The 12,983-nt window shown below is 38.4% G+C and overlaps 1 protein-coding gene across 1 annotated transcript; it reads left to right on the top strand.

The window, feature by feature from the left end:
• The first annotated feature begins 6,993 nt into the window (after window positions 1-6,993).
• Window positions 6,994-12,841, top strand: gale (UDP-galactose-4-epimerase). The gene is made up of 11 exons (XM_004082379.3): window positions 6,994-7,134; window positions 7,662-7,791; window positions 7,872-7,987; window positions 8,196-8,309; window positions 10,796-10,972; window positions 11,044-11,157; window positions 11,252-11,318; window positions 11,385-11,470; window positions 11,554-11,631; window positions 11,759-11,873; window positions 12,521-12,841. The coding sequence occupies exons 2-11, from the start codon at window positions 7,671-7,673 to the stop codon at window positions 12,583-12,585; spliced, it is 1,053 nt and encodes a 350-aa protein (XP_004082427.1). The 5' UTR covers window positions 6,994-7,134; window positions 7,662-7,670; the 3' UTR covers window positions 12,586-12,841.
• Window positions 12,842-12,983: the final 142 nt, after the last annotated feature.

Here is a 12,983-nt window from a genome sequence, read left to right on the forward strand (position 1 = left end):
TGGGTTATTTATTAAAAAGTGATTTAAACTCATTTATTGTTATTTTGTATTACATTTTTAACATCTCTGTCTTATATTTAATACAATTTATTAATTTGCATTCAATTTTGAACTTGTATCGGGGGAAAAAAACAATTCTGAGGAATTAAAGAGAATTTGGCTTAGATTCACAATAAAAACTTTCCAACTGGGCCTTTTTTTAATAATAATTTCAAATTTAAATTATTTAGAATCAGAGTTCTACAGTTTTTTACCCACTTCTTGATGAACCTTCTAGATTTTTTTCCAGCTCTGGGTCAGATTTTCCTTGGAAGGATGTTAAGCTCGGCCGCAGCTTCGCTCCATCAACCCGATCTGGCAGCTTAACTCCATAATGAACCTGAGACCGGCCGAGTTGGGAAATGCACTGTGCTTCACAGCATTTTTATATAATGAGGGGGGGTTATCTGCTGTTTACTCTATAGCATCCATCTAACCATCCATTAGCAATGCTCGCTTATCCTTTTAGAGGGTCATGGGGCAGAGGATCCACACGCAGAAGCTTCTAAACTTGCTGCTATGTGCCACACTTCAGATCAAAACAACCTGAAGCGAACACCTTGTTCCCCAAAGTATTTGGAAATGATGCGTTTATTGTTCCGAATGAGCTCATAATTCCACATTTCCCAGCGGTAAACAAACAGCGCTTGTTCTGTCAATCACAGGAAGTGGTGTCGGCCAGGTGGACATGTGGCCGGTAACCTGATCTGCTGTTGACAGAGCAGGGACAGGTGCTTCAGCCAAACTAATCCATACATGCATGCTAGACACAGGTCATCCATTAAGACAGATTGATTTGAAGCTTTAAAAGACCTTTCCTCAACAATCCCCGGCTGGCCTTACCTTTACTGTTGCCATGATACCAAATTGCAGTAATTCAGGATGGCCTGAATTTGAAAGGGAAAGGAATGTTGGCTGTTTGTGCAGCTAATGCTGGAAACATTTTGCCAGTTCACGGAAAGGTTGAAAGTTTGAGAAATGAACATCTATTGACAGCGTGGTCTTTTTCTCGATCAGAGAGGACGATTATTTACCAGAGGCTTCTGAATCTGCATTGTTTACGTTCTCATGGGAATGTGGAGAGAGGCGTCCGTTTTCCATAAAGCCCCTGTTAAAGAAAATAAAGTGTGATTCACTGTGATTCATTGTTATTATCAAACCCACTTCCGCGAGGCCCCAAATGCCAAGTAAAGGTTTACAGGCAGAGCCCAGACATCTGCTGCGTTCTGATTGGCCGAGGAGCCAGCAGTGGTCTCACCTGTTATCCACAGCTCAGTGCCTGGTAAACACCCTCAGCCGGACCTGCGGGGAGAAAGAGCCCATCTGGTCAGCAGCATTAACAGCCAGCTCTTTAACAATGGCTTCCTGCGATGGATGAAGGGCACAACAGGCCAGATCAGCCAATAAAAACAGGCTATGCATGATATTTAGCCTCAGACGCGGGGCTTAGTGGTTATACAGGTTGCCTACTGTCCGCTGAAGCAATAAAAACAAGAAGGCAATCTCCCAGAGAGGGAGGGATGCTGTGCATAAAGCTGTCTGCCTCTGCTATCCGGCTCATCATTTCTACATAAAAAAGGAGGAGTTCAAATGCAAAATGGAATTCATTTCCACCGAGCTTTCACATAAACAACAAGATTAACTGGTTAAAATCTTTACACAATTATTGCCCATTTTTCTAGCTTTCCCAGTTAGAGTGTCATTATTTGCCAGGAACAAGGATGGTGACAGCTAATTTTCTGGAAAGGGCGCAGAGGTTTTGTTTTTAATCGACTAAACAGTGTCACCCTGTGGCCATTTTTAATATTGCATCTGTGGGAGAAATTGTTGACATTGACAGATATTTGTATTTCATAAGGACTACAAATTTTGAGTCACACTTTGTCTTGAAGATGAGTTTTTATTGTAACCCGTGCTAACCCTCATGAGAGTCTTATTGGTTAGAAAATGTTTTATTAGAATTTTAAGGTGTTTTTTTTTAGGATAGAGATGAAAGAATCTGTAAATGAGATCCAGGGAAAACAAAGGGATTGTGAAGACAGAGAGGCTTGGGGTGGAGTTTGAACAGAAAGCAATGGGCTCTCTACAGCTGCCAGCACTAATGAGGATAATTACCCCAGTAATAACATTAGCCTATCTGAGGGAATGGAAGGGAAGGACAAGTGGTTGTCTTCAGTGAGTGTGTGTGCATGAGCGTGCACGTGCACGCCCTTCTATCTCACTTGTGGTTTCTTCCTCATTCCCTGAATCTCAATATCTCTTTGTTAGCCCGCAATAATTGTGTTTGGGCCTCATATCCGCCGTATCAGATTCGAGTTTGTACAAGGTAATTAGCAGAGGAAGGGAAGCCTCCACACCAGGAGGACAAATGCCCCCATGACATCATCCTGTCTCCACTCAGAAGGGGAAGCATTCTTTTTTTTTCTCCCCCTCTTCCTTACACCCATCTTCATCTATCTCGTCAGTCATCTGTCAAGGCGGAGAAGAATGGGGGCGTAAATTCGAGCAAAAGTTGATGACACTGGGAAGGAGCGGAGCTGGGATTAGGAAGATAAAGAAATGATGAGAGGAAGGAGAGTTAAAGGAGAAAATTGTGATCCGAGATGAGATGGAGGGCTGTGTTTTTGCAGCAGCAGGCCTGTAATCTCCAATCAGCTTTCACTAAAAGACATTGGGGGAAAGTTCCTCTGTGCTAATGCAGCTGCCATTCAGAAGGGGCCACTGCGTCCAGCTGGGAGTCTGAGGGATGAGGGGGGATTATCTGGCACTCAGGTGGAGAGAGATGAAGAGAATCAGACGGAGACCCTGCGGACGGTCACACCCTCTCTCAGTCTATTCATCAATTCTTCCCTCTCTTTTCCTTTCAGAGAACAAATGTAATGTACTCCGTCTTTTCTGGGTGGAGTGGTGGCAGCAGCAGGAAATGATGGAGGCTTTATCTCAGGGTGACTTCTGTCTATGGACAGAAAAGTCATTTTTATCAATCATGCCGGGTGATCAATTTCCCTGATAAATGTTCAACCATTCTGGCCTTGGGTGAATTTTAAAAGCGTAATTAGTTACTTATTTTAATGTATTCATAAGTTTTTTAATGTGTAAACACTTTTCTTAAATTGCTTTTATTGTTAGTCAACGGAAAAAAAACATGCAATTTTGGTGATAAAATAGATAACTGTTTTTGAGAAAACAATAAAGATGTTAAAGCTCATCCCGGAATTAAATCTGACCAATAAAATTATTATTTTTTAATTAGCTTTAACCCATTTATTACAATCTTCCACTGTTAGTGACTGTTCAATTGATTTATAAGAATTTTAAAAATGCACAAACATTTTTTACTGCCATTTTTTCACCAATTAACCAACATCCTTTTTCTGTGTAATTTTTTCCACTCATCAGCTGATCAGTGCAGTAAATTTAAGCATCAAGCCCTGAAGCCACCCATATCATCATTCCTCTTCCTCCATACATCAACTCAATGATATTGAAGATTCTCAGTCCTCTCTGTGCTTTTTATTCTTAAATCTAAATACAATTTTATCATAGTTTTATCTTCCAGATTAAATGCTGTTTTATAATTAATTCCAACATTTATTTCCCCCTTTATTTTTATTTCTTTAAATTCAGATAGAATTAAAAAGTTTGTGTTCACCTCTCCTGGATAATGTCTCATCTGTCTGACCTTTTTTGGAACATCTAACCCTATTTATTTATTTATTTAGAACACACGCAATAACATTATGTCACAAAAAGAAGGCAATAACAGAGAAAATATCTAGAGTATTTACATTACATACACAGTTAAACGTGCAGGGAGGTGAAAGACACCAGAAAGGTTATAATTGAGATCACCACCAAATAAAATTAATTAATTTAGAAAAAGAAAAGAAAAAAAACTTCAGATTTAATGCACGTTTTTTTAACATCTTATACTTTACTAGTTGATTTAGAAGAATTGTGTAAAATTTCTGCATTCAAGGAAATAGATTTCAAGTTTTTGCATGTTTAACATTTTAAAACTCAAGCTATTGTATGGAATAAGACAAAGACAAGAGTTCAGAATACAACCAAATGTCTCATGTTAAAGCCTAACTGTCTCATGTTAAAAACATTAAAAGAAACGCTCATATTACTTTCAGTCCTTAATTAGCTTTATTAGAAAAAAAAAGGTCAAGTTGTGCAAATTTTTTATAAATATCTCCTGACCCCTAAATCACAGCTTCACCAGCCATGATCCACAAGTAGATGAGTAGCTCTCAAAGCCCAAGAAAAAAATATCTGAAGGTTTAAAAAAAAAAATCCACTCAAGAATTATCTGATGTAATTAGGTAACGATAGGAACAAGTGCTGGAAGTTGAGAGTTTAGTTAAGATATTTATGCATAAAAATTAACATAAATTTAAAATATAAAAAGCAAAAATGTGAAAATGCAAACCCTTTTTGTGAATAATACAAAAACTCTATATTCATAAATATTATTTTAGTTGTTTTTTGCATATTTGTTGGTAACTCCTGTTGGCTTATCTATTACAGAAAAAAAGTAATTAGCTTGAAATATGTTATATAATTTAATTTCAAACTTAAAGATACTAATGTATCAAAGCTCCTTTGGAGTGAACATATTTTGCCTTATTTATCTAATGTAAAACATTATTGTTACTTTTATTACGTTGATTACTGTGGGCATCAAGAGTTTTACAGATATTACTTACAGGAAAATTCTATGTTTCATTTGTTCTGATTTCAATAAAAACAGATTTAACATTAAATCCTCTGTTTTTATTGGAAAATCCTCTCATTTTTTCACCATGAGGGTTTTGTTGAGCAAAAATGCATCATTGGGAGGAACACGGTGATCAAGTGATCTTTTTCTTTTCGTATAGTGAGATGTTTTTGGGTTGTCTGGGCCCGTGGAGGGTCACAGACAGGAGCGGCTGCATTTTAAGGTGAGCACTCTGGCTAATTCCTAAAATCTAACAGCAGACTGCACTCAAGGAGCGTGCACTTATGGAGAACACTAACGGCGCGTTGCACAATTTGACACATGGGTTTGGGGGGTTGAAGAAAGAAAAATGATGTACGACATTCCTGTGTCTCACCTACTTCACTCTCACTTTACTCTTATGTGTTGTACAAGTGTTCACTACGACCTGTCGCTCACAGCATGCCCATGTGCACGAACATTTTCACTCTCCATGACTCTCCACCCCATCACTCTCCTTCTTGGTCAAATAGCCCTTCCACAGCCTGGAGGTGTGGTTGGGGTCATTGTCCTGTTGAAAAATAAATGATGGTCCAACTAAACGCAAACCGGATGGAATAGCATGCCGCTGCCGATGCTGTGGTAGCCATGCTGGTTCAGTATGCCTTCAATTTGGAATAAATCCCCAACAATGTCACCAGCAAAGCACCCCCACACCATCACACCTCCTGCCCCATGCTTCACGGTGGGAACCAGGCATGTAGAGTCCATCCGCTCACTTTTTCTGCGTCGTACAAAGACACAGTGATTCTGCTTGTTGTCTTTCTTTAGCAGTGATTTCCTAGCAGATATTCTACCAAGAAGGCCTGATTCACACAGTCTCCTTTTGACAGTTGTTGTAGAGATGTGTCTGCTGCTAGAACATTCAAGAGAATATGTGCAAAGCAGTAATGAAAGCAAAAGGTGGCTACTACGAAGAATCTACAATATGACATATTTTCAGTTGTTTCACACCTTTTTGCTATGTATATAATTCCACATGTGTTAATTCACAGTTTTGATGCCTTTAGTGTGAACGTACAATTTTCATAGTCATGAAAATAAAGAAAACTCTTTGAATGAGAAGGTGTGTCCAAACATTTGGTCTGCACTGTATTACTTTATTCAAATCGTGGTGAATCAGGAGCAGACAAGATTGTAGTTGTTACGTACAAACTACAATCGCTGGGCCACAAAACTCCAGGTTGCAGCTGGAATTTGAACCAGGACCTTTTCTTTGTAAGACAAGAGTGCTAACCACCACCCCACCATTCAGTCTTTGAACCTAAATAACTTTAGAATTTACATCACAATTGTCAAATGAAAGTCTGAGGTACAATTTTTATGCCAAACTACTTTTACAGCATTCTTGGTTTGTTTTAAACATAAAAATAAAATTCTTTTAGTGAATGTCCATTGGAAAAAAAGCTCAAAGACCCTTCCTTATGTGTTTTCATTAATAGCTCTTTTTGTGAAAGCTTTATAATTAAATACTCTAAATATATACATTATTTTTTGCATTCAATTTGTCACAAGGATTAAATGTTTCTTATAATATTTCATAACATTTCATAGCCTTATTATTTCATAATAAGGCTTTAATTAAAGGGTGTAGTGTCTGACTGGGTTTGCCTCCTGCGTCACTGTGTGGCACAATTTGATTCACCTTTTAAATAAGAACTAAAAGATTGTGAGACACCACAAACATAAAACATTATATTTATTTATGCATATATTTATGAATTAACAAAGACAAATGGGAGCTTCTGTTCTGAATCCTCAACTCTCACTGCAATGTGCACAAGCTCTCTGCTTTGATGACGTGGCACTTTTTCAATGACATTTGACATGGAACACAGGGCAGGATATTCACAACAAACACTTCCTTGTGTGAGTCGGTAAAGGCGGGGTTTAATTATACTACGGTTTGCGTCAACGTTTGTGACGCACTCACGTTGCGAGCAAATTAAAGTTCAAATTAAACAGTACAATTAAAATCCGGTTAGTTCTTCAAAAATAAAACGGTCCGTTTTCCCTATTAGTCCACAAAACGATTACAATTTGATTTTAACTGCATGTATCTAAGATTGGATATACCTAACATATAGTTTTAGCTAATTCGTGAGAATATAAATATTTAATTTTACATTGAAGTGAATCTTGCTTTTATTTTGAAGGTTTACGCACGGGAACGTCGCGCACTGATTCACACCTCTTAACTCTTCTCCACGTTACACGGAAGTGAAATATGTTTATACCGAAGTCTACTCTGAATGAACTACACAAACCCCCAACTCTGCTGCTGCTGAACACATTCATCAAAATACTCTAAAGAAAACAAATAGGAGGAAAAAGTAAGTATTTTTTCAGTCTGTTTTATACTGTAAGAAGTGGGACTATTTTACGTTCGTAAAAGCCTAACTCCTAGTTCTTGTCGTGTGTACTGGGGTTTTGCTTAACTGAAACTGACAGAGTTGCAGAAAAAGTTCCGTAAAAATAAGATTTTTGTAACAAAAATCTGTGACGTTATTTTTTGTAGTTATTTATGAAAAACACGAGTTAATTTAAGGTTTTAAAATCGTGTTTTTCTGACTTTGGATACCCAGGAAAACAGTCTTTTTTATGATAAATTAAGAATATAAACACAAAAATGTAATTGACAAATTAAATTAAAAATGTTTGTAGCGTTTTATTTAAACAAAATATAATTGTTGATGTGGTCAGACAGGCTTGAACCTGTTGCCATGAGAATAAAACAGGTGAGTCAGGAGCTTACAAAGCTTAAAGAAGAATGAGGTTCCGACAGGGGCGGAGTCACACACCTGGGAGAACAAATATCAGCTATTTATGGATTCTTTTTCATAATGCATCCTTTTGACAGGCCCCAAAAATGGGAGAGAAGATTCTTGTCACTGGGGGAGCAGGATACATCGGGAGTCACTGTGTGCTGGAGCTTATCGAAGCAGGATACCACCCAGTTGTTGTTGATAATTTCAGTAATGCAGTACAAGGTGGGTTTCTTTTCTGTCCTCATGTAAGCATCGTTGGGACTCAGACACACTAATGTTGTGTTTTCATCCTGCTGGTGAAGGAGAGGGGACCGTGGCAGAGAGCATACGGAGGATAGAGAAGCTGCTGAACACCACCATTGAGTTTCATCAGCTGGATCTCCTGGACCGGCCCGGCCTGGAAAGCCTTTTCAAAAAAGTAAAATTATTTTTACACAACATCAGTATTATTTAAATGCTTACTTAAAATCCTCTCTAGATATTATTTCCTTAAAAGAAGGACCCCTCCTAGCAAATAAAAATTCACAGAGTTGGTTTTATTTTGTAGTTTTTCATGAAAATTAAACATCCATGGTGTATGTGACGTTTACTTTTTACTCATCTGTAACCTCATGCCTGTGCTGCAGCATACTTTCGCCGCTGTGATGCATTTTGCCGGCCTGAAGGCTGTTGGGGAGTCAGTGGAGCAGCCGTTACGCTACTACAAAGTCAACCTCACTGCTGCCATGAACTTGATAGAGGTCAGTTTCCACCTGAGCTTTTGTCATGCATTCAGATAGGAGTGTTCTGTAGTTTTTAAACTGCTTTCTAAGTCACTCTTTGCACCAAACCACTCCTTTATTGCTGACTCAACATTTGGAATGAGTCTGTTTGTATATGTACAGTAAGTGCACTTCTGTTTGCTTAAATTAGTCTTTTCATTTTTAAGGCAACCAGATTATTTTAGGTTGCCATAAAATAATCTTGCATTTTTATTTGGGTTTGGTTTCTCACTGCACTTTGGATAAAGGAGCATCAACCTAGTGTCACATTAGTTATACCAGCTGAGACATTATTGCCTGAAACAAACTTTGACCAAAAGGGAAAAAAATGAGCAGAGAAGAAAAGTCCATCTGCTTTATGTTGCTACTCGTCCGTTAGTGAAATAGCTGTGAGCTCCCATGTTTTCTCAAAACAGCACTTTTTTAAAAATAACATCTATTGGTTTGTGCTGCTTCTAATTGCACATTTACGGGTTTTTTTTGTGTGTGTTCATAGTAGGGGTGGGCTGATAAAATCAAGTAATCAATCGAGGCTTGGTAAATGTTATCGATCCATAAAAGTAGGGATCGATCTTTTATGCCTTTTCTTTTCCGGTGACCCAACGCAAAACAGCAGTAAAGCCAAAGTCCCTTAGCTTGATTCTAACGGATAATGCACATGTGTCAAACTCAAGGCCCGGGGGCCAAATGTAGCCCTCCATGTCATTTTATGTGGCCCGCAAGAGCATAAATTTTAATTTCCTAAAATAAAAATTTGGTGTGTATTTATTCATCTTTCTTGACGCATCATGTGACTTTAACCCTTGTATTATCCTCAGATATTACTAACACAATTTACCCTTGGGGTCAATCTGACCCCAGGGATATTTGCCTCCAGAAAATGATTTACATAAATTGTTAAGCAGCTGCTCTGACTGCCAAGTTAGTAGCCCAAAGCTAAAATCTAAGGAAAAAACAAACAATAACACCTATTTGGAAAGTTTTTTTGGGGGGGAAAAAAAAGAGCCAGTGAGGAATGTGAATGAGGGTCTTCGATTTTAAAGAAATATAAAGCTGCTGTTTATCGGCTAAACCAGGAAATTTCTAGTTGTTAGCATCCACTTTGACGTCTTCCTCACAAAGTCTAAGTTTAAACCAGCTGCAGACATTTTACAGTGAGTAAAGATTTGATCAAATAAAGTTCCTACAGGAAGCTAAGAAATGTCAGCACAGAAAATGTTCCTATTAAAAATAAATACACAACGAATCAGGATTTATGTAAAAACAAAATATCAAAAATCTTTTTGCCCTGAAAGATGATCTGAGTCGTATTTAGTTCTCAGTGTTATGAGATACTATGAAAAAAAATGTTGCTTTTATTGAACTTTTACAAATCAGAAACAACTTTTACAAATCAATAATTTTCCTTCATTGAATCCTCGTCATCTGCACACAAAAAATTTATTTTCAGATTTTTTTAAACTAAATTTCTTGTAGTAGAATTTAAACATTGAAAAATTGGGTTTTCAGCAACCGGAAGCTAAAAAATTTGAAACTGCAACTTGGGCCCCGTTCAGACCAGTCCAAGAAAATATCGTCTGACATTAAACTGGTCTACGGCTTGAAAAAAGTTGGAGACCACTGCTCTAAAGGACAATTTTTTGCTCAATTATGGAATAAAGTGTAAAGCGTGAGCTCCACCTAGTGGCCAAACTGAAACGACCTCCAGGAGAGGCAGAAAATAATGATCTGTGCAGTTTTGTTGGAGCTTCTCCTTTTTACAATTTTACAATATGTGAACTGTATCAGATTCATATGAACATCTTCAAAACATATATAGATTATTTTTGGTGTAATTCAAAATCATATCGAGTGGAACATGAATCAAATCCATCCCGGCTCTGGTGAATCAAATTGAATCGATTCTGGGAATCATCGGTGATACCCAGCGCTAGTACGTACCAGAGTTGGTTTGGATGAGTCGTCACCTTTTGTTTTGGAAGTTATTAAAGCCTATCTGCGCTTTGGTGCAGACCAAGCATGCAAACCACGGTGAGTTTGAAAACGTGGGTCATAATCGTGAACTCTGGTGCAGTTCACAACAGCGCTAACTTAAGTGGGCGACCATCAGACCAAAGAAGCAAAGTAATGCGAAAAAGTGCCAAAAGATTGGTGTGTGAATTTAAAAAAGTAGCCTGCAGTTCAAATTTTTTAAAACACATTGGAAAATGTCTCAGGAAATGACAAAAACAAACTTTTTTTCACTTACCAATCCTCATTTTGGCCAATACTGCCACCAAAGGAGCAGTTATGGTAAAGAGAGGTAGTTTGTAATCATGAGTGCAGTGTTAAAGGAGACCAAACCAAACTAAAGTCTACATTTTTGGACTAATTCCAAGTCCATTGGACTTTTCTGGTCTGAAAATGCTTATTATCGTCCTGCTGACTGTATGTTCCATGTTTCTGTACATCTCCACGTGTCTCAGGTCATGCAGGCTAACAACGTGCGCAACTTGGTCTTCAGCAGCTCAGCCACAGTATACGGAGACCCCAAGCACCTCCCCATAGATGAGCAGCACCCCGCCGGAGGCTGCACCAACCCTTACGGCAAAACCAAGTTCTTCATCGAGGAAATTATAAAGGATCAATGCAAAGCAGAGAAGGTGCTAACCACAGATTCAAAGATGCACAACCTTTTCTCCTTACGTGCTCATCATTAAATCCATGTGAGTAGGACTGGAATGCTGTGCTGCTCCGTTATTTCAACCCCATCGGAGCTCATTCCTCTGGTCTGATTGGAGAGGATCCTCAGGGTATCCCCAACAACCTGCTGCCATATGTTGCCCAGGTACCAGCAATCACTACCAAACACACAACAACATCCAGACAACTACACAACGCATAAAGCAGTCATTTGTTAAATGCGTTTTCTGTGTTGTTAGGTTGCTGTTGGGAGGAGACAGTGCCTGAGCGTGTTCGGAAATGACTATGACACGGTCGATGGCACAGGTACTGTGGAAGCCTTTCATTCAGCTGTCTTTTATTTTGAAGGATGCTAACACTTTTTGTTTTCAGGAGTGAGAGATTACATCCATGTAGTTGATCTGTCAAAGGGTCACATAGCAGCTTTAAAGAAGTTGAAGGAAAACTGCGGGTGCAAGGTGCTTAAAAAGATACTTTCCAACCATTTTTGAAAAAAAGAAATGACACTGATGCTCTGGAATATTTGCATTGCTCTGTTTAGGTTTACAATTTGGGAACTGGAAAAGGCTACTCTGTTCTTCAGGTAGTTAAAGGGATGGAGAAGGCATCTGGCAAAGAGGTGAGTTACACAAAAGTTGTTTTGCTTCAATACTTCACCGTATTAAATCTACTTTGTAAAATAATTTTATGGGCTTTAAAGATTTCTATGGCTGAGTCATGTTGCAAACACTGTTTCTTCTGTAAAGATCCCATACAAGATCGCCCCCCGTAGAGGAGGAGACGTAGCATCCTGCTATGCTGACCCTAAGCTAGCTGAGGAGGAGCTGGGATGGAAGGCTGAATTTGACATGGAGAGGATGTGTAAGCTCCACTTATTGACTCTAAATTAAAACTGGACGGAGTGTGACGTCACTCATAGAAAGTGACTTACTTCTGGCTCCAGTGAAAAAAGGTTGATTCAATTTTTCGTGACACGGACACTGGCACGTTGGAGCCAGATAACATCAGTAAGCAGTGATGGTCCGAGTCGATCTGAGTGATCATTTCTATGGCAAACCATTCTGGCCAATCAGGAGAAAGCTTGTTGAGAGGCCACACCCCTACCACTTGAAAGTGGGCTCGGGAGAATCTGTCAATCAAACGTTCAATCTGAGACCTCTGAGTCATCTGATTGCCCAGTTTAAAACTTAAATAACTACAGAAAAAATAGGATTAGCAAGAACATGTTAAAAAAAGGTTTTAGGGCAAAAATGGTTATTCTGCCAGATATAATGACTGAGTAATAGCTACTTTATTTTACTATAGAAGTCTATGGCTTCTTGGAGTCAGCAGGTACTTCCTGTTTAGAACCCAAGCAGGGATGGGTACCTCAGTCCAGTTCTCATATACAGTCAATGGCTCCATCACACCGTGCAGTCTGATAATCTGCAGAAAATACATTCAATTAGCTGCGATCATTTTTCAATAATCTGTGCCATCTTTATTTTTTCTTCCTCATTTGCATTCAGGTGCAGATCTGTGGCGCTGGCAGTCCATGAACCCCACTGGATTTTCCAAGAGCACCAGCTCTTGATGAATGCTGGGGGGTGTTATTGATTATTTTGTGTTAATCCACCAAAGCAGATACTATTTTTTTGTCATGTCATAAATGCAACATAAGGCCTCAAATTTGAATTTCTTTCTATTATTTTTGGAATTTGTAACTAAAATCTATTCAACAGATTTTTTGTCTTTATTTGGTTGTTTCTGAACAGCAGGGATTCTTTTCTTAACTTTATAATTATGGAAGCCATAAAAATGATGAATAAAATAATTTTCTAACAGTAAAATTGTGCTTTCTTTTGAAATGTATTAATTGGAAAAACCCCTAAGGACATATTCTTTAAGATTATTGGTGCTGTATTTTTTTATTTTTTGTGGGGTTTTTTTTTTTTCATACGGATGGAGAAAGAAATATGTTGTAATAAGAGG

Source organism: Oryzias latipes, chromosome 22 (genome assembly GCF_002234675.1).
Source record: "Oryzias latipes chromosome 22, ASM223467v1".
NCBI classification, from domain to species: Eukaryota; Metazoa; Chordata; class Actinopteri; order Beloniformes; family Adrianichthyidae; genus Oryzias; species Oryzias latipes.